Consider the following 27713-nt stretch of genomic DNA (forward strand, 5'->3'; position numbering starts at 1 on the left):
ACAAACTCCTGTAAATCATATTATACATGTACATGTATATTGCCAGACTTTATACTTTTGTAAGTTTGCAGTGCGAGATTGGTGAGACATAATTTTTGTGAATGGCCATGTTGTTCAACACTTCTCATATACTTAAAAATACTAATGAGAATTTCAGTGTATATGATGAGATGACTTACTGAATTTACACAACAATAAATACGTAACTGATGATAAAAAAGATTTATAATATATGAATTAATAATCATATAAGCTTGATAACTAATATATTATGCTTTAGCTAATGAATAGAAAGTGACCCTACCACAACTGTCTGACAACATCTATCCGTCTTTTATTGATTACATCTTGTTCTGCTATCAAGAAGTTGTAGACTTTTGTTACTCCTGGAGGAGTTACTATCTTCTCTTCTTGCATAAAATTGCTTAAAAAGAAAACAATACTATACATTCAGATCACTAGAACAATACCATGTACATCACTAAAACAATGTTATACATGAACATCACCAAAAACAATACTATATATGTACATCACCAAAAACAATACTATATATGTACATCACTAACACAATGTTAAATAGAATATGTATGTAAAGCACAGCCTCTCACAGTAACAAATCCTATCAAACTTTCAGTAAGATCTTGGCCTCATTCTGTGGCCTATAAACAAAATATACCCTCTCTCTGATCTTGGATCATATAACTTGTGGTGAATACAGCATAGTGACTTTAACAATTCAAAATTCTATGGATTTATTTTTCTTTTTATCCCCCCCCCCTCCCTCAAGAAATGCAGGAAACAAACCCAAAGTGCTCAATGGCTAGTTCTGTGTTGAGCTGTCTCCAGTCCTCTACTCGTCTCTTCCAGATGGTGTACTGAGCCTTTTCCCTCTCTATGTCTGACGACAGCAGTCTGACGTACAGGTCCGAATACGCTCTCCTGTTACTCAGCATAGTCTGGTTCACAACCTACAAAGTAATACTCATCTGAATTAGTACCGAGTCCACGGTTCACAACCTACAAAGTAATACTCATCTGAATTAGCACCGAGTCTATGGCTTCATCAAATATTAGGTAGCATTTTAACTGATTCTTTGTCTCCTGATTTCTTTATGCTAATACATAAAATTATTTTGAATATATCATGTTTGAATACAATACATGTATTTGATAGTAGAAAGCAATGCTGAATTGACATACATGTATATCCAAAATCTAGTAAAGCTATGACATTTATATCATTATAATATTATACAGTCTATTATCTACCTGAGACTCCTGATCTAGAAATCTGCTAAGATCAGGGGGCATTAAATGGGCAATCTTCTCCATGGTTTTAGCATATGATTTGAAGACATTCCTCATCTAGAAAGCCAAAAATAATTTCCTAACAATTAACACAACTATTAGAATTGGTAGTTTACTTTTTTTCCTTATCATTTCTTCTTTAAATTCACTGTAACAACAAAGTTCACAGCAATGGCTTGACATACCATGTCTATACGGTCATCTTCAACTTTAGACAACTGTTGGTCAAGTTCATTAATCCATGTCTGTCTCTCTGCTGAGTGATGCTGAACTTCATCCCAGAGCTTATGGAGCTCTTCAAGATTGTAAGTTAAAAGATCCTATCAAAGAAAATATTTAATCATATCTGTAGTACTTATTTTTCTTCTGACATTTCATAAATATTCAAAGTTGTGAATTTGACTTCATTTTAAAATTCACATGAACAGGAAATGATAAATATGTTACCTCATCTCTTTCAATTCTAGCTAGTAAATGGTTGATTTCCTTGTCATCATCATCTAATTTTCTCAACAAAGTTTCACTGTATTCTGTAATAACTGGTTCCAAATCCTTTCAAAAAAATACACAATCCTCATTTTATATAGTTTTTTCTTCTGTTAATGTAACAAGAGGCCCAGGGGCCTTATAGGTCACCTGAGTATCATGTAACAACCTTCCAATGTTTGAATTAGGTTTGTGTTTAAATATAAGAATTTTACTTTTGGATGGAAGAAACATTGAATAGCTATGTGGTCATGAAGTACATGTGTCATTTTTATGTTCAATCAATAATCCTTTTTTAAAAACCTAGGTCTGAGACATCATAAAGAAAAGGGTCATTTACTCCTTAGATAAAACCAATATAAGAAGATTTTCAAAGAATTTCTACATTTTCACTATATGACCAATAGAGCCCCACCCTAACACAAGAACCCCTGCCCCAGGGGCCATGAATTTCACAATTTTGGTAGAGGGCTCAACGCTCATTATAATTATGCCCACAGTTTGGCTTCTTGATGTCCAGGAGTAAAGAAGATTTTTTAAAATTACACTCATTTTGATGGTTTTTGCCCCACCCCTCAGGCCCCAGGGGGGCAGGGACCACGAATTAAAAATTTTTTGTTCCCCTCTACCCACAGATGCTATATGCCAAAATTGGTTGAAATTGGTTCAGGGGTTTCAGAGAAGAAGCTGAAAATGTTCAAATGTTAACGCACGACGACGGACAAAAACAGATAGCAATAGGTCACCTGAATGAATTCAGGTGACCTAAAAATACAAAAAGTGTTCAATGCATCTGAGAGGACACATTAATGATGTATGCATCGGAATAGTCGTGGAGCATAAATCTTCAAAGCAAATATTGTTATGATTGAAAATGAAAATTTTCCTCACTGAATTGATGACACTAAGTTCCTGGTGAAGATCTTCAACAACAGATTCATGCCTGAAAAAAGAAATACTTTGTATAGACAAATGGCATATGAGATTATTGCAAATCTTTTACAATATTATAGATATAATAGTATGTACAGTAAAACATCTTTATAGCTAGGTGCTGGAAATGAACAGTTTTGACTCATTATAAATATAATTTGTTATATCCAATAAGTTCATGATATGTTTTAAAACTACGGGGAATGAATATCACTTCACTGTAAGCGTGAATTCGCTATAAGCGTGTTCACTATAATTGTGTTTTACTGTGTATGTATTTGAGTAACATTTGTATCCTCCATACCTCTGCTTTCTGCTAGCTGCAATTCTCTCAATGATGTTTGATCCCTCTTTGGCAGGCACTGAAATTCAACACACATTTGCATGAAAAATAATTATTTGTCGATCTTTCTGATTATTCTTAAAAAGGTTTAAGCAAATATATAATAGATGTTTCTCCATACAAAACACACTTTTACTAAAGAGTAGCTGTATTGTAAGCATGGGAATATTGCTGATAAATTTAAGACATTGCAAACAATCAGTAAAGGTTTCACTTCAAATTTTTAGTAATTTCTAAATGACCATTCTAAACTTCACCAGCAGAAATCACAATGGTTTTAAAATGTAAACTAAACCTGAAAATGGGAGGAAATAATGTAATAAGATAATATAAATCCCTATCATCCCAGAAAATGATTTTTGTAATTTTCATTTCTTTGAACGTTTGTTTCAATAAAATAAAAGTGTACAATGACAGAGTATGTATCGCAAACCTAATACCACACATTAGGTCACTGGTCAAAAATTTAAAAGCCTCAAGTGCTTGTTCATTTTTAAGATTTTATGTAATGAAGCTACTCATGTACACAATACGTAATTATGTCAAAATTGAATGATGAACAAACTTGAGCAAATTGATAATTGACATAACTGTATCTTACATGATATTAGTTCAATTCAGACTTATTCAAAATACAATACTGGCAACAGGAAATGTTCTCACAAAACACAATAAAAGATAATTTCATAATATTCTATCTGGATTTGCCAGAGGCTTCGATTTGTCAACTGAACAGAGGGTGAGTACTCATACAAAAAACATTTTATGACTGTTCATATTTCTTTTGTCTAGTTATCACTATAAAAAATTCACATTTTGAGATACATGTACAAAGAATTCGCCAAAATGTTCACTCACTAAATATTTACCACTTCATTCCAGCAAAAGATGGCACAAGTTTTCAAAGTACATGAAACATGATGCAGTCCACAAAAAGTCCCCGAGAACCAAAATTTGTGATCTGGACTATTCCATTACAAGTAATGAAAATGTAAAGATTCTGGACAATATCTTACAGACAACATCTGGCAGCCCTTGCACCTCCTTCCCAGCCCTGCTGGACTCACTTTCTTTCATTGTAGATTGCACAAATTCAGCATATTGTCTATAAATGTAAAATAACAGTACTTGTATGCCAAATCATGTTGTATGTACAATGTATGTGCGTGTGCATATATATACATGTATACACGCAAGAATAACATGCAAAACTTTAAGGTTCTAAATTTCCTGATATATATTTTTATATGATGCACTGATTCATCACCTTCTTGAATGACTTACTTATGAAGAACAGGATTCTCCACATATGGATCGTTTGGGAATCCATCTGCCCAGGTCTGCTGTCTCTCTGTAAGAAGACCGTGTGCCACATCCTCCTTTGATAGTTTTACCACGGGTATGGCTGTGCTCTGTCTTTCTGGAGACCGATCCCTTGCTGCAGTATTGGCTTCCCTGCTTTTCACTTTTGATAAACTTCTTTGAAGTTGAACCTAAAACAATGGACAGGTGAAAACTTTTGATTGATGACTTAATTTTATACACAGCGATTTTTTTCCTTATATAACTGGTACCGATAAACGGTACCATTCCCAATGTCAAAAACCATTGATTTTTCCCAATTTTGAGACTAAATATTCCCAATTTACTTGCCGAAATATAGACCGCTGACATCGTAATTTATTTAGTCTGAAACGTTGTACAAATTAACGATTCCTTATGTCTCACAACAGCAAATATTAGCGTAAAAAGTTTGTAAAGAGATGACTACTTCTTGTTTTGTTCTCTTTTCTTTTCTTTTAGTTGAAATCATTTGCCGATATATTTGTAGAAAATTCCCAATTTGTTCGATTTTGATGCTATTTTTCCCAATTGAGTGGGTACCGGTACCAGTACCAGTGGGTAGAAAAAAATCGCTGATACAGGAAAAATTCTTAAGAGAGAAAACCCTGCATATAGGTTTGCATGTCATCTCTCCAAATGATTTATCCATACATGCAGCTTTTGTGCACATGTATACATGAACATGTCAGCTCTGAGCATAGTAGAATGAAGTATGCAGGCTATGATAATCAAAACATACTTCCCTGTGAATTTAATACAAAAATAAGCAATACATGCTGGGGCGGAAATGGGTATAGATACATATTGAATTTCTCTGTACTTTATATTCCATATACCTGTTAAATTTAAGACTTAATATGCAACTGCTGTGCTTTATCAAACAATCCTGTTTGAGACAATTTTGTGCCCCTTATGTAAAGTTTTCCATGTTAACTGCATTTTTTTATGGTGTTATTTCGTTAATATACATACATGTATAATCATTATCAATTTTATTGATCATCTTAATTAGTTACCTGGGCATCAAACATCTGTCTGTATATCTTGCCACTAGGTACAACCCGCATTGATGCTGTTTCTGCCATGTTTAAGTATTGGGTAATTTAACCCGTGTGGACATTAACTAAAGAATAAGAATTCCTGAAAATCCTCTATTTCTCACGTTTCGTGTCTTTGCATAAAGCAAAAGACTATAAAATATCTTAGTTTGTCATAGTAAGATGGAGGTTGTTTTTACGATCAAGAACTTGTCAATATGACGCCATATTTAAACAATCTCCCAGAGCAACGTCTTGTTACAGTTTGAGTTTTTATAAAACGAAATAAAGAAATTAGACATTTTTATTTTCTTTTAAAGAGTTCCAGATAATTAAATGTAATTAAAAGATAAATATATTTTTTTGCAACAAAAAGCATTTGAAAAGGGAAAATTCCATCAAATCATTTTTTGCGTTTTAGTAAATATTTGAATCCGATTCATAACCCGCAAAAAATGGCTGCTTTCAATTTGACCAGTCTATTGGAGAGCTTGCCGAATTCAACTGATTGGGAGCAATCTCTGCTAGATTTGAAGACGCTGTTGACATCTCTATCACCAAGTGTTTTAAGGAACGTGACACAGAATCTGTCTTACCATGTCATATTTGATTTATTAAACACAGACAATAAGTAAGTGCACATAACCTGTGATTCAGCAACTTTCATTTTCCACTGACTATAATAACAGTACAATGCAAATTTACAATTTTCTTGTGAAAAACTGTGTTTGTGTCAGTGTAAAGTGCCAGGTACCCCCTTTAAAAAGAATTATCAATTCAAGTTATTGCCCATATGTAAAACAAATATAATAATGATAGTTATGACATGGCATAGGCCTAGCAATAGTGTGTAACATATAAAGGCAAAGGACAGGTATCTGAATTTTATCCAATAAATAGATATAAATAGGAAAAAGAAAAAAACTATATCGATATATAAATAGATTTCTAGACGTTCCGTCCCATTAGCTGTCCTATTAAATGGAGTACTTTTATCTAGTATGCTGGTAAAATTTCATACTTTAGTTTAGCCTAATAAATATATGTCTGGAATATATTGTGTTTGTTTTCATTATTTTAGGAATTATATTTTAAATTACAGTTTACCGTTTGATCCCTATCAATTTATAACTACATATTTACATAAAATACTAGCGCATTACATTTAATTTTCCAAGATAGATTATGCCTATATCTTATTTTTTAAGCATTAAGTCTTTTTTAGTCAACTGAACAGTGAATTCCATGAAAATAAATCATTCAGTGGTATTTAGATTTACATACATGTAAATATGAAATGATTACATCTATGAAATGATTACATCTATGAAGATGAGTTCTTTGATGATTGTCACTGTTGTTTTAAATCAACACTGGATGTGGGTTTTTTAAAGGCCAGCAATTAAAAAGGCTTAGAAACCCCCAAAACAACCAAAGGGGGGGGGGGGGGAGACAAGAAAATCAAAGATAATGAATTCCGAGTAACTATCAATCATACGTAAAATTAATTACTGATAAGTCACATCGCTCAATTCTTATACTCCAAACAAAATAGTAATAATTGGGATCGTGATGCCATGAATCTTCAATAAATTTAATGTTGTTTGCTAAAAACAAAAACTTTTGACAAATTTTGCAATATTATTTTATAATCATGTTTATTTAAGTGGTATATATACAAATAAACAATTGAATTGCATTAAATTATGAAATTTTACCAGCGAATTCTAAAGTATTCTAGGGTACTCTGTTTAGTAGTACCCGTCCCTTAGTCGATTAGTCCCATTACCGATCCGTCCCTAGACTATCCGTTCCCTAGTTAATATGACCCCTAGTCGATCCAGCCCAGAAAAAATAATTACCACATTTTAAAACTATTTTTCCAAGTGTTATTTACAGTACTGAATGGTTTAATTCAGCTGTGTATTTCCTCTTCATTGTGTGTGCCTCTGACATCAGGTAGTAATCCTGGTATTTATGGCTTGATTGCAGACTAACATATGGTAACATACTTAGTGATGAAAAAATCAATAAGCAACAAAATATGAATAAAATGGTAAACCTTTGTTGCATGTAGGATGCTGCCATTTTTTGCATCTTTCACACTCTAATGTTTGCTGCCGGGGTCGGACCTCCCATTGACAGTTCTTGCATGAAAACTCCATTGTCAGAATGATGGGCCATTTTGAAGATTGGCTTATACATGTACATGTATTTCCTTTGTTTCGGAAGATCAAAAACTATTCCTAAGCTCTAAGCAATTCTTTGAACTTCTGGAGTTTTTAAAACAAAAAAATCTAATAGTTAGGTTACTGTATATGGAGCGCCAAATTAACATAAACTCAAATGATTGAAGATATCTTCAATTATTTGAAGACATCATCAATTTAATTATTGCTCTCTTTAATTGAATTAATGCGCGCATTAAATCAATTATTGCTCTCATCAAATGAATTAATGTGCGCTCCAATTCAAATATTGTTCTCATCAATTGAATTAATGTGCACATCAATTGAATTAATGAGAGCAATCATTGATTTAATGCACGCATTAATTCAATTATTGCTCTCTTCAATTCATTTGATGAGAGTATCAATTTCATAGAAATATTGCTCACAATAATTAATTTAGAGCTCAGTATAAATAATTTGATGATCTCTTTAATTCAATTGAAGATATCTTTAATCATTTACAATGCTTTTGTACAAGGAATCAATGCATGCATCAATTCTTTTAAAGAGAGCAACAATTCAATTAAAAAGATCATTAATTCAATTGTGGATATGTTGAATTGAAGATATCTTTAATTAATATATAGTTGCTCTCTCTAAAAGAATTATTGCTCTCTTCAAATGAATTAAAGATATCATTAATTCAATTGAAGAGAGCAATAATTGAATTAATGTGCACATTAAATCAATTATTGCACTCATATCAAATGAATTAATGTGCACATCAATTCAATTATTGCTCTCATCAATTGATTTAATGCATGCATTATATCAATTATTGCTCTCTTCAATTGAATTGTAACGCACATCAATTCAATTGTTGATATATTATCATTAATTCATTTGAAGAGATCATTAATTTAATTAAAGTGTGCATCAATTCAGCTGAAGAATTAATGCTATCATCAATTCAATTAATGCAAGCAGTAATTCAGAATTGAAGATATCATTAATTATTTGAAGAGATCTTTTAATTAAATTGTTGTGCGCATCAAATGAATTGATGATATCTTCAAATAATTGAAGATATTTTCATTTATTTGAGTTTATGTTAATTTTGCGCTCCATAACTGTAAGCTCGCAATTAATGATCAAAGATTGCACAACAACTCGAAGTAGTGTTTTCACTAAGGTGTTTTCACAATGATTAATGGACACACTTTTACATTGATTGCTGTACAAACTTAAATAACGATGTTGTACAATAATTAATGAGCACATATTTTCACAACCAATTGTATAGGGTTATTGAACTTATATTGGTGAATATTAGCACGAGTTGGCTGTAAAAATGCACGAGCTTGGGAGTGCATTTATACACAGCCAACGAGTGCCAATATTCACCAATATAAGTTCAATAACCCTTTTATTATATAGCTAAAGTATTTAGTTGTTAAATTATATCCCTTTTTACTCAAAATACTTCAAAATAGACGAGAATTCATCAATATTAGTACCTAAGGTGAAAGTGTGCAATATCAGCATGCATTTCTTAACTGTTCAATATTTAGCATGCATTGGCTTGTTTACGTCGTTACGGTAAGGTCAATATTGAACGCTCATACTCAGAATGTTTCGGGCGCACACAATTTACGCAATACAAAGTTAGCGTTCAATAAATTCTCAGGATATTGAACGCTAATATTTTCTAGATTTTACGCAGATTTTATTATAGACTATTTATTAGCTATATAAATATAATGATTATCTCACTTCAAACAAAAATTATAAAGCCTAAGGGTTTTACAAACAATTGTATTTACATACCTAACTCCGACAGTTATTTAATTTTGATAACTAACTGCAATATATATGCAAAAACTTCCCTTTTTTTCTTAAGTAATTAATCATTAATTTTATTATATCTTTAATAAAAACAAAATTTGGAGGGGCCGGATCGACTAAGCAAAATGGGCCCAGTCGAGCAGGGGACTGACCATCTAGGGATGGATCGACCGTGGGACGGATCGACCTGACACCATATAAATACACTTATCATATATATTCCATGTTTATTGAGAATTGCATTCTTTCATCCCTCATTCAGAAGATCTACTTGCTTCTTACAAAAACGCAGATGACTGATAGAACAGCAGAATAGACTCAAAGTTTGATTGACATGCTCTGTATAGCAGAACAATATGAATTATAGATAAAGCAACAAAGACTTGTCATATATATTCCGTGTTTATTGAGAATTGCTCCTTGTTTTTTGTGAACTTTGGTGATTTTTGTTAATTATTCTGCTTGTTGTGCTGAGTCTGTTTCTTTTTTAACATCTTCTGAAACATAGTCCTGCATAAATACCCACTGCATGTACTTCTAGAACTTTCAGATGCAGAACTTTATTATATACATCTACTGAAGAATCAGTGTATTTAATTGCTGGGGAAAAATTTACATTTCATCCATGTTTGTTGTCAGAAATAAATGTCTTTTAAAATGAATGTATACTGTGTAAGTAGAATTTTTAGTGAGGATTTAAATTAATATTGGCATTATTAGCGAGGGTGTTGAGATCGCTAAAATTAAATATTGCTTACAATTTATTCCGTATTGTAGGTTATCTTTCTTGAAATCATAAAGTTGCTAAAATTAGCTCTCACTATATAACAATATATACCAGAGTCCCATTTTGATGAGAAAATCGTTAGGTTTGTGACTCGCTAAAAGTTCCAATTATACTGCATCAAGTAGGGAGTTATATATAGCCCTAAAGTTATTAATTGTAATTAACTGTTTACCAACCGAATCGTTCCCTAAGATCTGAAAATTCACTGACATTAGTTAGACCTAGATGTCGAACCTCCACATATGGAAACAGGTGCTTGGATGTGGCAGCAGCTACACTCTGGAACTCTCTACCCGACACCCTCCATCGTTGTCAGAATTTAAACACTTTTAAAAAACATTTAAAAACACATCTTTTTAGACTTGCATATTATTAGTATTTTAGGTGGTTAAATCTTTATGGTTTCTTTACCATCATTTTAACATGACTTTTTCAAGTGTATAATTGTATATTTATTTCAACTATTGTATTTTATATCATTTGATTGTACGTCGTGGAACTTTTTTCATGCATATCATGTTTTAAATTTTAGCAATTTTACTTCACATTATTGATGTTTTTCTAGCATTGTTTTGATATTATCTGTCTTAGTGCTATTATAATTTCCTTTTACTACGTTTATAACATGCTGTATCATTTTTATTGTGTGCAGCGCTTTAGAGTGCTTATTTATAGTCATATAGGGTGCTATATAAATGAATATTATTATTATTAATTAAGACTGGATATGTACCATTATAAAGATAGAGCTCAAAATTCGTAAACAATACATGCATCATGCTAGTTCATTGTTGTAAGAGGTCTGTTAAAAATTGACATCTATGTTCACATATGAAAGGCGTTGAAAACCAATCAATTACATTTACCCAGCCTTAGGTGACAATCTAGAACGATTTTAGGTGAACTTTTAATGAAGACCAAAAACCAGGTTTTTTCTTTTGTTACCCTGAATTGATCCTTTACCATAGTTTGAATAAAAATTCTGATGTATAAGGATGATTGCATTTTGCAACAATTTACTCATCATAAAGGAAGACAATGGCAAATTACCTGTCACAAACAGGGTCACAATGAATAATACAGCATGAAAGGGGAGACACCATTTTTTCTTTTGTTACCTTTCAACAAAACTGAAATTGAACAAGGGATATATAATATCAATTATGTAACCTAAATTGTATAGAAGATGAATTTCATTTCCTTATTGATTGTCCATTCTATGTTGGAGAGAGAAATATGCTTTTTCATGATAGATACAAGCTCAACAAAAATTTTGTCTATTTAACAAATAAGGACAAATTTACTTGGTTGATGATTAATGAAGACAAACTAGTAATTGTCAAATTGAGTGAACATTAATTAGTTACAACTTTCAGAAAAAGAAGTGATGCTTTAAAACTGCAAAAATCATTTTAGTGTATTATTCATATGTTGGTATGATACTGATGTTGTCCATTTACTTATGTATACACCTGATTTGAAATTCTGTATGTATATACTCGTTTCCCCCACATGCTACATCCACATGTAGTTTGCAGTTCATGTAACCTGTAGTTAATGCTGTAAACTCTTCTTGAAATTTCCTTCTTTATAAGCTGTCTTGCTGTTATGCCCTCTGGGCCCAAAATGGGAATAAACTTATCTTATCTATAATAATGTAGTGTATATGGGACAGAGTCCCACTGTATTTCAACCCAGGTTTGTGTTAATTTGCTCTCAGTTTGTCAATGAAAAGTCAAAATCACAACAAGAATAACGAAGTTTTATATTTCATTATTTAATAGAAAATAACTGTAGTTTACAAGATAGGCCTAGATGTTTGATTCTGAAGAATAAATATTTTTAAAAAGAAATTAGTAATTTACCATGAAATGGCCGAAAGGGGGGAGAAGAGACAAGTTTGGTCTGCAGACCAACAAGCGAGAGATCCTGAATGACTGAAGACAGTCGAATTTATACTGTTTTAGACAATAGAATTTAGATAACAAAAGGGTAAGATTACAGTACTTTCAAAGTAATAAATGCGGACTGTAAATGTCTAGAATCAAACGTACAAATATACAAATTTATTACAATAAAAAGAAAGTACAGAATTTTGAAAGTTCCATGTTTGTATTCAATGCAGTTATATTGTCTAAACTCAATTAATGCAGTTTTTTACATTAAAAAAAACTAGGAAATCCAAAGTAGGAATGTAAATTGTGACATTATACATGGGTTTTTCCAGAAACATATGTTTTTATCGAATCAATATTTTCCAAATCAATAATATAAAACAATCATTGGGAATAAGGTGACTTGGGATATATATGGGGCTAAATGCCTTTACCAAAAAACAGACAATTTTTAATACTAGGTCAACAGTTTAATGTATTTGGTATGTGAATTGGAAACCATTGAATAAATATTGCTCAAGTGAGCTTTTCTGATCAAATTTTGTCCATTGTCTGTTGTTGACGTCGACGAAAACTTTTCACCTTCTTCAGAACCACTGGGTCAATTTCAACCAAACTTGGCACAAAGAATCCTTGGGTGAAGGGCTTTTAAGTTTGTTCAAATGAAGGGTCATGCCCCCTTCAAAGGGGAGATAATCACAAAAATGCAAAAATAGGGTGGGGTCATTTAACAATCCTCTTCTGAAGAAGCACTGGGCTAGAGGAGCTGACATTTACATGGAAGCTTCCTGACATAGTGCAGATTCAATTTTGTTCAAATCATGGCCCCTGTGGGTAGAACAGGGCCACAATAGGGGATCAAAGTTTTACATGGGAATAAATAGGGAAAATCTTTTTCTCAAGAACCACTGGGCCAGAAAAGCTGAGATTTACATGTAAGCTTCCTGATATAGTAGAGATTCATGTTTGTTCAAATCATGGCCCCTGTGGGTAGAATGGGGTCACAATAGGGGATCAAAGTATTACATGCAAATATATAAGGAAATTCATTAAAAATCTTTTTCTTTTTTTTTTATTCTTCTTCTGAAGAATCACTGGTCCAGAAAAGTTTACATTTACAAAAAAGTTTCCTGACATAGTGCAGATTCAAGTTTGTTCAAATCATGACCCTTGGGGGTAGGATGGGACCAGAATAGGGGATCAAAGTTTTACATACAAATATAGGGAAAATCATTAAAAATCTCAAGAATCACAGGGGTAGGTTGGAGCCACACTAGGGCATCAAAGTTTTACATGGGAATAAATAGGGAAAATCTTTAAAAATCTTCCTCTCAAGAGCCACTGGGCCAGAAAAGCTGAGATTTACATGAAAGCTTCCTGACATAGTGCACATTCAAATTTGTCAAAATCATGGCTCCAGGGGGAGGTTGGGGTCACAATAGGGGATCAAAGTTTTACATGCAAATATATAGGGAAAATCTTTGAAAATCTTCTCAAGAAACACAGGGTCAGGAAAGTACAAATTTACATGAAAGCCTCCTGACATAGTGCAGACTCTAGTTTGTTAAAATCATGACCCTTGGGGGTAGGATGGGACCAGAATAGGGGATCAAAGTTTTACATACAATTATAGGGAAAATCATTAAAAATCTCAAGAATCACAGGCCAGAAAAGTTTACATTTACATGAAAGCTTCCTAACATAGTGCAGATTCAAGTTTGTTAAAATCATGGCCCCCGGGAGTAGTTTGGAGCCACAATAGGGATCAAAGTTTTACATGCGAATATATAGGGAAAATCTTTGAATGTGGGCCAAGGTGACTCAGGTGAGCGATGTGGCCCATGGACCTCTTGTTTTTCTGTTCTGCCACTCTGAAATAACATCTGTAATTAGCATGTTCTTCTATTCCACCATCCTGTGTTTTAGTAACGACCAATCCAATTTAACCATGGAAACAATTAACACCAGTCACATATTTTAGCTTCATGGAAGGATTTTCAAAGTAGTCTTTTATTTCACAAAAAATTTGTTTGGCTTCAATTTCAGAGAAGTACTGGAACTTTGTTGCCAAGTGCTTGAAAAGTTGCTTGATGCATCAGGACCATCTGTTGTATTTCAAAGTTATAGAGAAGATATACTGAAAGGTCTCAATCATCCACAGACAATGGTCAGATGTCTGTGTTTGAGACAGGTAAGTCACTGACATATATTTCTTAGAATTCTTTGTGATGTATTGAGGTGTAAAGCCAAGATTTTGTCACATTTCAAATAGAAAAATGGACCCAAATTCCCCTAAATTCTATCAACATATTTTACTTTCATATGCAAGTTACTTTTTAAAATGCATTCAGTTTAAAAGAGAAAAAGGTTTTGAGACAACAGGGATGATTTAAGTTGATGGCAAATTTGTGTCCTACTGGAAAGTTTTAGCTTGGTATCCACCAAAAGTACACTATGCTTAGTTTGTGTAAAATATAGTGCATTATTTCATCTAGTGAGAGATCAATATTTGCATTTGCAATCTAGAATGATGTTTCTTTATGGAAATTAGTTTATAATTTTATTTTCATGCCCCCTGAATCGGAGATTCTGGGCATATAGTTTTTGCCCTGTATGTCTTTCTGTCTGTGGTATAAAACTTCAACCTTAGTCATATCTTTTACACTTAAGAGGTAAAGCTTTCATATTTGAAGCTTTGATATGGTATGTGTATTCTTTGTGGCAAGACCTTTCCATTGACACCAAAATCTTTGATCTGGTCACCTTAACACCTTTAACCTACTTTTAAAAATCTGAATATAAGCCACATCTTTCAAATCGTAAGAGGGACTGCTTTTATATTTAAAATGTGCATTTCTTGCAAGAAGACCTTTCCATTGATACCAGATATTACTTGAATATTTTATATTTAAATATAACTGTTTAATAGTGATGTGTCATCATGTCATCCAAACACTTACAATTGTAATATGTGTGTTAATCATAAGATTTAAATCTTGAGCAATACATGTATGACTTAGTGAAAAGTTTACAAAAAAATATTCATGAAGTTAACGTTGGTGTCCAGGTCAAAATCTGAAATGTCAACCGTCCTTTGACAGGTTTGATTTGGAATTTTTTTTAAATATGTATAGTTGTGCATAAGTAGTTATGTGTCATGCTATCTGTGTAGTACTTCTGAATTACTATGAAAAAACTGGAAAAACAGTTTATCTTAATTGTTTGATTAATTTGTAGATGATTAGTGCATCTGAGGAGGTGGTGGACGAATTATTGCCTCACAAAGAAGTTCTCCAGAAAACTGTTGGTTTGCTCTCGGATGACATCCAGGTGGCTAACCTGGCTACCAAAATTCTGGTCAATCTAGGTACAGATACATCAGTGGGCTCTTTAGTCATTTATGCATTTTTAGTGACACAAAAATTTTAAGTCTTCTGGTATGTTTTCTAATGTGCATTTATCCATCAGTTGTTTTCTAATGCAGGTATGACTTCACAGGGATTGGCAGCTTTGTTCAGCAACCAGATGATCCATTGTATAGAACAAGTGCTCAACATCAGTGACATCATCAGATTCAGAGTATATGAGGTGAAGATTGGCAATTGTTTTCACTTGATAGTTAAAAAGCAAACCAAGCTCTGTTTCTTCTTTGTATGCATGTGTTTGCTGTCATGCATTTGTGTGTGAAATCAGTAATTTTAAATACATTATATTTGCTTTGTATTGAAGAGGAGCCATCTTTTTACTTATTAACCCTGATTATGACCAAATAAAATGCTTTTCAGATGTTGATCCAAATTTGCAAACTGTCATTGGCAGCACTAGAGAACACACATAACAGTGGTCTTCTCCAACAGGTATTAAATGAGGTCTATAGGGAGGATATCTTGATTCAACTGAATGCCATAGAGATGTTGTCTGACCTAACAATGGTGGACCATGGTCTGATTTATCTAGACCAGCAAGGCATTGTGGGAAAATTAGAGAGCATGATGGAAGATCTGGAGTCCAATCCATATGGCAATTTGCTATTACCAGGTTTGAAAAATATGAAAATTAAACAACTTTTTAGAAATATGAAGGAAAGGGAATTGTTTTATCAACAATTGCTGAAATATAAATTCAAAATGGAGCAAAATGAAATTTTTATATGCTATATAAAATCACCAACAAAAATGATAGCAGTCACACGACAAATAGTGACTGAAATAGAAAACTGACAAGTCAAAAAGGGCACTGAATATAATTATATCTGAAAATCGAAACGGATCTCCCTCTGCCTACTATAAATCCAAGAATTATGTATAAAATTGTGAAAATATACCCAAGGAAACTTGAGTTTTCGTGTCCCATAGAAAGAGCTGATGGATGAACAGAACAGACAAACAGTGATTACTATAGGAATCAGAGCATTACCTTTAAATTCTATGAAAATCTTCTCAACTAATCTCAAGTTATTGCATTCCATAGAAAGTGTTATTATCTAATTGTTAATATTATAATATTCTAAGTCCCATAACTCTGTATAGACAAAGCCAAAAAATCTATATATAGAAAAAAAATTGAAAGGGGTCTTTCTCCTCCTAATCCCAGTATTATGTATAAAATTTATGAAAATACTCCCAACGAAACTTGAGTTATTGTGTCCCATAGAAAGTACTGACAGACGGACATACACAGTGATTCACATAGGGCACCTGCCATAAGGTGGGGCCCTAAAAATAATTCTGCTATTTACACTCCAAAAAAGGCCAAACAGACAAGCAAACTTATTTTTTGAAAACTTGTGTATGATGAATGTGCTTAAACTTTTATTGCAAGGTTTAACAAAGTTCTTTGGTGGAGTTGCCAGGTTTCATCCAAAGGAAGTTTGCAGCAGTAACAAGACCTTTGTAAACTCTGTGTTTGAGGGTTTAACTTCAGGGGATCAAACACAACGAAGCCTCTCTGTCCAGACTGTCGGTTTCATCGGTGAATCAGTGGAAGGAAAGATGGCTCTGGATAAACTAGGTTTGTAGGACATTAGGACTGTTGCAGTTGAATGCTGTATTTGAACATAGTTTTGATGAATAGTATACATACATCTCTTTCAAATTTTAGGTAGATTTAAATATCATTAACCAATAGCTTACATTTATCAGAGCTTATAAGAATTGTCTTCATTTCAGGAAATGTGATGATACATGGTGTAAAATCCATTGGATCCATGGTCAGAGATGCTCCCTCAGAACTACGCATTATGGCACTGGAAACAACTTCCAGAATCACCAGACTTCAGGTTCGCAGTCACTGTAGTAATGATCAAGTATATGAATATGTAGTGTTCTGGCTAGAAAAACGGAAGGAATGAAGTCACATAATGATGTGTGTTTGTGGTGGTGGCAAGTGGGCATTAATGTAGACATTCATAAAACTATTCCATTTCACTACTCTATTTTGCATAGGGCTGAAATGATACGCCCCTTTCATGATACAATAAATATTGCAATCTTTAGGCCACAATTCAATATTTTCAATGATACATTTTATAGAAGAAACCAATGATAACTGTGAAGAAAAATTTAATTTATGAAGATTCAGTCACCTTTTCAAAAGTAAACTGTTTCCAAACTGCTGAATGGTAAGATGCCTGTTGGGTCTGTAGTTTAAACTGATTATTATAAGTTCACTATTGTTTTGGTCAGACTTGAGGCTAACAACAGTTTGACTGTTATCGGATGCCATTTTGTCCCTCATGCATGCAAGAATAATAAGTACAGGTCAAGTCGGATGTATTTTACCAAACCCAATTTTAAACAACAAATCGAACTGAAGATTAAGGCAATGAATCAAACATTGAATGGAGCATTTATATGGAACAGTATAGATATTTCTGTGAATTCTTTCAGCCCTTATTTTGTAAATGTAATTGTTGAAAGCTACTGTATTTAATGAACATGTCATTAGCAGTTTAAAGAAGTATTAGATTTATATCACGATGATCAAATATGATTATGAGAAAAATTTTGAGTGAATTTGAAAACATCCCGGTATGTAGAACATTGCAAAAACTCTACTGGCTATTTTTAGCTCACCAGAGCTGAAAGCTCAAGTGCACTTGTCTGATCTTCTGTTGTCCGTCGTCTGTAAACTTTTTACATTTCCGACTTCTTCTCCAGAACCACTGGGTCAATATCAACCAAAGCTGGCAAAAAACATCCTTGGGTAAAGGGCTTTCAAGTTTGTTCAAATGAAGGACCATGCCCCCTTCAAAGGGGAGATAATCACAAAAAATGCAAAAAATAGAGTGGGGTCATTTAAAAATCTTCTCAAGAACTACAGGGCCAGGAAAGTACAAATTTACATAAAAGCTTCGTGACTTAGTGCAGATTCAAGTTTGTCAAAATCATGACCCTGGGGGTAGGATGGGGCCACAATAGGGGATCAAAATTTTTCATACAACTATATAGAGAAAATCTTTCTAAATCTTCTCAAGAACCACTGGGCCAGGAAAGTACAAATTTACATAAAAGCTTCCTGACATGGTGCAAATTCAAGTTTGTTAAAATCATGGCTCCTGGGGGTAGGATGGGGCCACAATAGGGGATCAGAGTTTTACATACAAATATATAGAGAAAATCTTTAAATAACCTCTTAAGAACCATTAGGCCAAAGAAGTTTACATTTACATGAAAGCTTCCTGGCATAGCACAGACTCAAGTTTGTAAAAATCATGGCATCTGGGGGTAGGTTGGGGCCACAATAGGGATTAAAGTTTTACATGTGTCAGAATATATATGGAACATTTTTAAATATGGGCCAAGGTGACTCAGGTGAGCGATGTGGCCCATGGGCCTCTTGTTTATTTTTTATAGATTGCAGAACAAACAGATGAATTACTAAAGCTTACAGAGAAGTGGTTTAGTTTACTGACCAACAATCCATTTGAGACCTTGATGTCAGTTGTGAGACTACCTTTTCCAGACCTCCGTTGTGCTGGTCACCGTATTTTAGAATCTCTTGCACTGCAGCCTTGGGGACAGACTCTCATGAACAAGTACCCAGGGTTCACCGAGTTCTTGTTAGATAGAAGTACAGAAAAAACTAAAGAGACAAAAGAATCCAAGTTTTCCATAATAAAAACCATAGCGGAGGCACCGACTGCAGTTGGTGTGTTTGGACAGCCGTATATTGTTCAGGTCAAAGCAATGGCCCTTCAAGGACCTTTCTTTGTGCAGACACAATCAGAAGTGGCCTTTGAGGGGGAGTAATTGGTTTTTTTCTTTCTTGTAGTAATCAATGCATATTTAAACCTTGAATTAAATTTACACAAACTTTGATTTTTCGCCAGTAATTTTTATGAAAAATCTACATGCATCAACTCATTAACAATAAAAAAATTGCAAGGCTAATGAAAACAATTTTTTGACTTGTTTTTGTACTGTGAAATTATAACTCATAAAGAATTCAAGTATCAGATCATGTTTGTGTATTGGAATAAAATAACTGAAAGATGCAATAAAAACCAGATACTGCTAATTATTTTTATTCAAGAAAACTATAGTTTTCATGAATAAATGTACAATCTACTCTGGTTAAATTGAAATTCAAGACACCAGCTAATTGTTTTCAGTATATCCATAGTTTAAAACAATTAAGTTGAGCTTGTATCGTCCATTTTGGATATGTACAGCCATGGAATATCCATATTAATATTTTGTCATTGTGATGTTCTGCTGATATCATTGTCCTATAACACATTCCATGTTTTAAAGATTTTCATTTGAAAATACTATAATGGAATATGAATATAGCAAATTAATGATATTTTGAAAGTTATTACCAAAGTTCATTAATTAAAATGCCAAGGAAAAAGGATCCAGGATGAAAAATATTGAAATATTTTATCTTACTTTTAATGGTACAAAGGTTCATGTTATATGAACGCACAAATCAATGCCAATACGTGTTTAAGATTTATTAACTTTAAAACTAGACCTGTATATAGTCTAGATATATACACAATGTAATTATTCACAAATTATTAACATTTGCAATCCCACACTAATGTCCTAGTCCAAAACATTTCAAACTACCGATTTAAAAGCATTTCACAGTACTGAATATTGAAGCACATTGGTTTCCTGGATCCATCATCAGTTCTGTCGTATTGTGCACAGATAACGCATTGATAGTGCACAGATAATGTTGCATTCAGATTTTGTTAATGTGTGGACATAAAGTGCACTCTCATGTTCATGTAGAAGGCCAACTTAATCACCACCATTGTCTTCAAAAAAATAGATTTCATAGTTCACATCTGCTCTCTGTATTTCCCAGAAAGTAAGAACACAAATAAACTTAGTCCCTGTCAAATTGTTTTGCCAGGGATGACCATGTTCTGACACCTGCTTCGGGGTCATCTTCTGAAGGGGCCTCGACTTGCAGGTCTTCCTTTTCCACTTTGTCAAAGTCAATTTCATCATCACTGCCATCTAAATGAGCTTTCCAGTAGTTAAATAATCTGATGTTGAAGTACCGAGAAATCACCTTTTGACCTACCAAAAACATGGGAATATACAGTATAAAATCTATTTAAAAAACGTACTTTAAATACAAGTGTACAAAATATTTGATTATACATGTACCTACTACAGAGAAAGTTGGGGGAGGGGTATATAGGAAGCACCATGTGGATGTCACCATCTGTCTATATGTCGGCCAGTCCCATCTTTTTGTCTGGGCCATAACTTTGTACTGAAGAGCATCAGAAGCTTATACTTGACACAAAGGTTGCTTATGGCTAAGCCGCTAATGTAATGACTGACCCAAGGTCAAGGTCACTGATAGAAACCATTTAAATCTTAACTTTGCAATTGAGAGACATTGAAAATCCTACACTTACTGTAGATTTCCTCTACACTGTACTATATTATGCAAGTATATGTACTTAATATTACAAAATGACACTTGGACATTAAATTGTAAGGACATGAATTAATAAGATGACTGTTGAGGAAGAGTCTTTATTTCACGAGTTGTGCTTCTTACTAAATTATGCAATAATAAATTCCTCTATTAGGAATCAACAGTAGCCAAAATATTGCTTATAACCAAATAGTGTGTCTTGACCCTGATTCAAGACCATCTGTTCACTAAAAACCATTCAACATTTTTGTCCTGGCAATAAACTTTGCAATGAAAGAGACATTAGAACCTTGTACTTGACAAAAAGGTTTCTCATGACCAGATGGGGTATCGCTATCTTGAATCAAGGCTGACTAAAGTCAAGGTCACCAGTGGAAAAAAAAAATCGCCCAGGCTACATCTCTGTAGCAGAGGAATGCTTAAAACAGATGGTGTATTTCTTGACCTGAACAAAGGTCCTTTTTGTGTCGTGATGCTCCATCAAGATCATTTGCAACTGTCATTTCGTAATATTAACCTTCATTTACAACTGATCAAGATAACAAATTAAAATCATAGTTTGTTCCGAAATTCTGTAGAAGTTTGTAACTTCAAATATGTTGTATTTTTATCTGTCCCAGTTTGGATTAGCCCACAGCAAGCATTAGTTCCTTTAGGGCAGTTCTAGTTTCACTTAACGACACTTTCTACAACCCCCCCCCCCCCCCCCCCAAAATCAATGAAAATGAAAACTAAATTTATGTTTTAATAAGGAAAATGAATGCAATTATAGATTGTAATTTATTCCCATGATTTCTCAATGTAAAACTTATACGGTACCAATTTTGATGCACTAGATGCGCATTTCAAAAAATAATGTCTCTTCAGTGATGCTCAACCGAAATTTTTTAAATCCGAAATAACAATAAACTTGTAAGAGCTATTTTAGGGGAAAACAGAGTGCCAAAAAGTGGAGTCAAATTCGTCTAAGGATAAGAGCTATGCATGAGGGAGATAATTAAGTCGAAAACAGTGAGAAAATGCGTATAGAGAGGGGAAATTTTAATCATAGAAAATTTAAAAGTCTCTTATTTCTTAGGAATTTCATATTAAAATAATGAAGAAAAAAAAAAACAAAAAAAAGAACCATCAATCCGGCCATTTTTGCTAAGACATTAGTACACCTTTAATAGATTTCGTGCACATGAACTGAGGGTACAATTGCGATTTTTCTGACAAAAGTTGGTCATGTGTCTATTCCGTAACAGCTGTGTTTCAGGTAAATTTGCCTTGTATCTCAAAACTTCTTTATCCAGAACGACAATCGCAGCAACACGGCCGTAGACTATTACGGATGTTCTCTTCAAGAAGTAAGGTATATGGACACGCCAAGTTAATAAATATTATAAGTTCAAATAATTGAAGATATTTTTAATCATTTGAAGATATCATCAATTCATTTGATCCATGCAACAATTCATTTAAATATATCTTCAAATGATTAATGATATTTTCAATTCAATTGAATGGGTGATTCTGTCGAACTGATGAGCGCTATTATTGAATTGTTGCTTTCTTCAAATGAATCGATATTAACAATTAAATTTATGCGCGCTACAATTGAATTAAAAAGAGAAATAATTCAATTAATAGACGCATCAATTCGATTAATACTCGCAATAATTGAATTATTACTCTCCTCCATTGAAATGCAGCGCACATCAATTCAATTAATGCGCACAATAGTTGATTATTGATCTCTTCAATTGAATTAATATCATTAATTCAATTGATGCGTGCAATAATTCTTTGGAGAGAGCAACTACATAATTAGAGATAGTTCAATTCAACATATCCACAATGGAATTACAGTAAAACTCGAATATAGCGAACATGGATATAGCGAAATTACGGCTATAGCAAAGTGAAATCGATTCCCCCGGCAAATTCTTTATATATTCCACAAAGAAATCTGCGTCTATAACGAACACGGATATAGCGAATTTACGGATATAACGAAGTAAATTCCTATTCCCCTTGAATTAAAAATGAACGTATAAATAACTTTTTATAACGAATTTGTTTTTAATTTGTTTTCATTTTAAACTCCTTGTGAATTTTAACAATCGCTTTCCATTGCCTTAAAGGATCCACACTTATTACGAAATTTCTGTATTTATTCAAAAGAGTCTGTTAACGCAAAACAATACCTACACATAAGTGCCAGTATTGTTTGCAATTCTCGTTAATTAAATTTGAAGTTTAATTGCATTTATTTTATCGTACACTCCTTTATTTGTGTAAAACAACAAGTAAATGACAACTGGGATAGACTGTTTGTACATGTATGTATTGCACATAATTTTGTTGACATTTTTCTTTCGACATGTTCTTGCGTGACTTAATAATCCATCAAGATGAATTAGCATATATAAATCAGTGTGTATATTTCTTGTATAATATATTTCTTCTCGAAAATATACAGGCTTAATTTCTCTTAGAGACTATACAAACGCAAGTATATCGATTGCTGCTTTCTTATACAACTGATATATATGTAGAACAAATAAGTTTTACAACGAATTCGTTGTATTTCAATTATGAATTCGCTATAAAGGTATAGCGAATTACGCTTATAGCGAATTATTATAGAGTGTCCGCAGAAATTCGCTATATCAGAGTTTACTGTAGTCATCTCTTTTAATAATTGTTGCTCTCTTTCAAAGAATCGATGCGCAAAAGCGTTGTACATTGTAAATAATTAAAAATATCTTCAGTTGAATTAAAGAGACCAACAAATCATTTATATCAAGCTCCAAATTAAAATTCTATCACATTGATGAGAGCAATAATTGAAATGATGAGAGCAATAATTGCGCAATAACTGAATTGACGATATCTTCCAATAATTAAAGATATCTTCAATTATTTGAGTTTATATTAATTTGGCGCTCCATATAGGTAAGCGTACAAGTTACAGTATTTTAAAAGCAACATCTTGGCAAAAATTTGTCAAAACTTGTTAACATCTCGTTGCCTGTAGGTTCAGGGGTCACGTGATCACTCGTCTTGCGGGGAAAATATAGCTACAGAACTGCTGTAGCTCTTTGGAAAGTTTTGGGTAGACCAAAATTTACCCCCATGAGCTACAGTTCTACAGCCAAGAAAAACAGTGATCTTACCCTTCTCGGACTGGTCGTCGTTTGCCGAAATCTTGACCATGTTGGCCTGGACAAGTCGTTGTATAAATCGTACAACCTAAAAATAATGAAAATCGTGTATCAAGCTTTGTTTATTTCTTCATGTGTTTTTTCTACAATTACGACTATCTAAACAAGTTATGGTTTTTCTAGAACTAAGTCTGAAATAGGATTCATTGATCAGACTCATGCCTTCGGGGGAGTACTGGTGAATCTACACCATTTGTTATATTTGCTGTTAACAATCAGTTTTCATTATTTCTCGTGTATGGGAACAAATGCAATATTTTGGGTTATAAATGTGTAAAATTGAGCGTGCTTTAATGCAGTTGGAAGTTAGAGCATCTGGAATTGCATTTAAGATGATTAATTGCCTTGCTGCCATATGGTGCTGTAATCACGTGATGTTGATCCTTATTGACTATATTACGCAATTTACGAGGTATAAGGGACAACAAAGTGATTCATATTTGCATTTCATCTTGTTAAATAAGCTCTGTTCTATCTTGGAGAAAGTTCGCTACGTTAGAATGTTTAACATTCGGCAGTATGATGTTTTGTTTGGTATGTTGTTTTACGTCCCATTCGAGACATTTTTTTTTACTCATGTAGAGACTTCACCATCTTTTAAGTGAAGCGACAGAAGCGCCACAAATTTTGACTTATTCATGGCACTTACGGCCGTAGCAGTGAGGGTTCTTTGTAATGCCAACGCCTACCATTGCAATAGGGTCTCCGCTTTTTATGGTCATATCCAACAAGAGGCCCACAGGCCTTATCGGTCACCTGATTACTAGTGAAAAATTATCACTACTTCCATGGGCTATGAAATCTAGGAAAAAATTCCTATTCTGAATATCTAAGCTAAATTCTAATGTTTAGCAACAGTATAAAACAAGATGTGTTCTTTATTATAAAACTTCACTGCCTTCAAAAGTGCATACACTGATGAAAGGCTTTAAATAATAGGTGTATTAACATTAAAACATCAAAACATATGATTAATTTGGACTCATCCTTAAGTCATAACCCTGGGTTTTGATTGAAATTCACAATTTTTGTACATCCTTTTCTGCTATTCCTAAGTATGCATTTAGATTTTTATACAGTATCAGCAAACTTATAATTACACATAAATACTATATACTACGTTTGGCCCCACCCTGGGGTCAGATCCCTTACTCTGGGGATCATCAACTTTACAATATTGGTAAAAGACTACCTGCTCTATCCATTTAGTTTCAATTTAGTATCAACAGCACTAAAGAAGATGTTATTTAAGTGTTTTACACATAAAACACTATATAACAAGTTTGGCCCCGCCCTGGGGTCAGAACCCCTACCCCGGGGACCATGAATTTTACAATTTAGGTAGAACCCTTCCTGCTATCCATCACCATGCATTTAGTTTTTCTTACAAATGTGCGGTTCTTGAGAAGATTTTTGAAAATTAGTCAATTTTTGGCAGTTTTTGCCCCGCCCCTAAGGCCCTAGGGGTGCAGGAATCATGAAATTTACAATTTTTGTCCCCCTTGTTCCAAAGATGCTTCATACCAAATATGAAAAGAATTGAAACGATAGTTATCAAGAAGAAGTTAAAAATGTCTATTGTTCACACATTTAATAACTGACCATTTTGGCCCCACCCTGATACCAAAACCCCTACCCCTGGGATCATCAAATTTACAATTTTGTTAAAGGACTACCTACTCTTTCCAAATATCTGTTTAGTTTCAATATAGTATCAACAGCACTAAAGAAGATGTTATTTAAGTGTTTAACACATAAACACTATATACCAAGTTTGGCCCCGCCCTGGGGTCAGAACCCCTACCCCGGGGATCATGAAATTTACAATTTTGGTAGAGTCCTTCCTGCTTTCCATCACCATGCATTTAGTTTTTCTTACACATGTGCGGTTCTTGAGAAGATTTTTGTAAATTGGTCTATTTTAGACAGTTTTTGCCCCGTCCCTAAGGCCCCAGGGATGCTGGAGACCTGAAATTTACAATTTATGTCTCCCTTGTCCCAAAGATACTTCATACCAAATTTGAAAAGAATTGGACTGGTAGTTATCAAGAAGAAGTTAAAAATGTTCATTGTTAACGCACGACGACGGACGACAACCGATTGCAATAGGTCACCTGAGTTGACTCAGGTGACCTAAAAAAAACAAAAACATCTTACTTTTATACCACCGTCGCACGACCGGTGACAAGGTACTGTTAGGTTTCACATAGTTATTTTTACAGCATAAATTTTCATTGTCAGGGAACGTCACTTCATCATTTTCCAAGTTTCTTTTTTCAGCATTCTAATGATTCATCGACTCAAATAACATTTTTCATTAGATAACAGGAAATTAGTTCCATTTAACAACAAAGCATAACCTGACGCCGTACTGGTGTTTTCTATCTATCTAAGTAATGGATAATAATATATGAAATTCTCTATGTCTTTTGTTTCTGTAAAATGCCCTTTAATTTATCGAATAGGATCGTATTTCTTTCTTTTTTCCAGTGCGTTATTGACGGAAGATGAACGTTTTGTTTGACAGATAAATAAACTCCCGTAGCTACTCCCCTCGCCCGCCGACAGATAGTGTGACGCTTGTATTATTTCCATACACTGTAGTCTCATGGCAAATATTAATAATCATAGATGTATATCGATCAAAATGTCGAAATGCCAATATAACTATTTTCTTGCACAACATTTAGTGCTCGTTCAAATGTCACTTCGTCGAGAAAAAAAAAGTATTTCCCCCACGCAATTTCTTCATGGATCATTTTTACCTCTCTTCCCTGAAAACTCTCTTCAAGGGTACATCCAGAAATGTGAATAGCAGATTCATTTTGGTCAATTTTGCTAACATAACTGCTTAACGTTTTCCAGAACCTGCAATGCATTAGAAAAAAAAGGTGATGTAGAAAGAAGTAAAGGTTAAAAAGCACGCTTGTCACTGACATACCTATCTGAAATCATCAGATAGTGTGAAATGTTTATTGATGAAGTAGGGGGAAAATCTCTTTGTTCTCGTTCTTACTCTCTCACACATTTATAAGATTCCTTCTTGAGTTTCTGCGGAGTGACGGCAAATTTCCTGAGGATGTACAAGTAACCCGGTCCACCCTGAAGATAGGAAACAAAATTTTAAAAATTCATGCCTGATAGTTATTCATTTTATAAAGGTTAAGTTCATTAATAGTTAACGAAGCTTTTATTTGAAAAGAATAACAAGTAATGACATATAAACAAAGGAAAGACAATCAGGTACGCTATCGAACCCATTCTGCGCCCATCGATGTTATCATGTTAACGGCGAAAATTTATGGAATCCAAGTTGTTAATTTTTTTTTCTTCTGTTGAGTACATTGCGCTCAAGCTTTGTGTATGTTTCCGACAAAACACATAATTAGCTTTATTGGGATGTAAAATGGTAAATGTGACGAAGTCCTGTAACAATTAACCGAAA

The 27713-nt window shown here is 33.5% G+C and overlaps 3 protein-coding genes across 10 annotated transcripts in view; 1 reads left to right on the forward strand and 2 right to left on the reverse strand.

Annotated features, from left to right (window-relative positions):
* LOC125679736 (coiled-coil domain-containing protein 180-like) overlaps window positions 1–5706 on the reverse strand; it is a 32787-nt gene extending 27081 nt beyond the window's left edge. For 5 of the 8 annotated variants that reach the window (XM_056153724.1, XM_056153720.1, XM_056153723.1 and 2 more), the window contains exons 1-10: window positions 5434–5684; window positions 4358–4566; window positions 4090–4178; window positions 3035–3092; window positions 2689–2740; window positions 1759–1863; window positions 1497–1631; window positions 1273–1368; window positions 808–971; window positions 305–424 (exon numbers count right to left, since the gene is read on the reverse strand). In XM_056153724.1, the coding sequence (XP_056009699.1) occupies window positions 305–424; window positions 808–971; window positions 1273–1368; window positions 1497–1631; window positions 1759–1863; window positions 2689–2740; window positions 3035–3092; window positions 4090–4178; window positions 4358–4566; window positions 5434–5502 (1097 nt within the window). In that variant the 5' untranslated portion in view covers window positions 5503–5684. Of the gene's footprint in view, window positions 1–304; window positions 425–807; window positions 972–1272; window positions 1369–1496; window positions 1632–1758; window positions 1864–2688; window positions 2741–3034; window positions 3093–4089; window positions 4179–4357; window positions 4567–5433 lie in introns of all 8 variants that reach the window. The other 3 variants (XM_056153725.1, XM_056153721.1, XM_056153718.1) reach the window with 1 other exon arrangement.
* Window positions 5707–5890: 184 nt separating this feature from the next.
* On the forward strand, window positions 5891–19549 carry LOC125681616 (26S proteasome non-ATPase regulatory subunit 5-like). The gene is made up of 8 exons (XM_048921775.2): window positions 5891–6085; window positions 14199–14343; window positions 15390–15519; window positions 15637–15740; window positions 15938–16190; window positions 16974–17162; window positions 17321–17430; window positions 19007–19549. The coding sequence occupies exons 1-8, from the start codon at window positions 5910–5912 to the stop codon at window positions 19400–19402; spliced, it is 1503 nt and encodes a 500-aa protein (XP_048777732.2). The 5' UTR covers window positions 5891–5909; the 3' UTR covers window positions 19403–19549.
* Window positions 19550–20094: 545 nt separating this feature from the next.
* The window catches only part of LOC125681501 (NMDA receptor synaptonuclear signaling and neuronal migration factor-like), a 29249-nt gene continuing 21630 nt past the window's right edge, over window positions 20095–27713 (reverse strand). The window contains exons 7-10 of the mRNA XM_048921642.2: window positions 27285–27370; window positions 27034–27136; window positions 24221–24296; window positions 20095–20689 (exon numbers count right to left, since the gene is read on the reverse strand). Of these exons, the coding sequence (XP_048777599.1) occupies window positions 20493–20689; window positions 24221–24296; window positions 27034–27136; window positions 27285–27370 (462 nt within the window). The 3' untranslated portion in view covers window positions 20095–20492. The remainder of the gene's footprint in view (window positions 20690–24220; window positions 24297–27033; window positions 27137–27284; window positions 27371–27713) is intronic.

The sequence above is a fragment of the Ostrea edulis genome, chromosome 2 (assembly GCF_947568905.1).
Source record: "Ostrea edulis chromosome 2, xbOstEdul1.1, whole genome shotgun sequence".
In the NCBI taxonomy this organism is placed as follows: domain Eukaryota; kingdom Metazoa; phylum Mollusca; class Bivalvia; order Ostreida; family Ostreidae; genus Ostrea; species Ostrea edulis.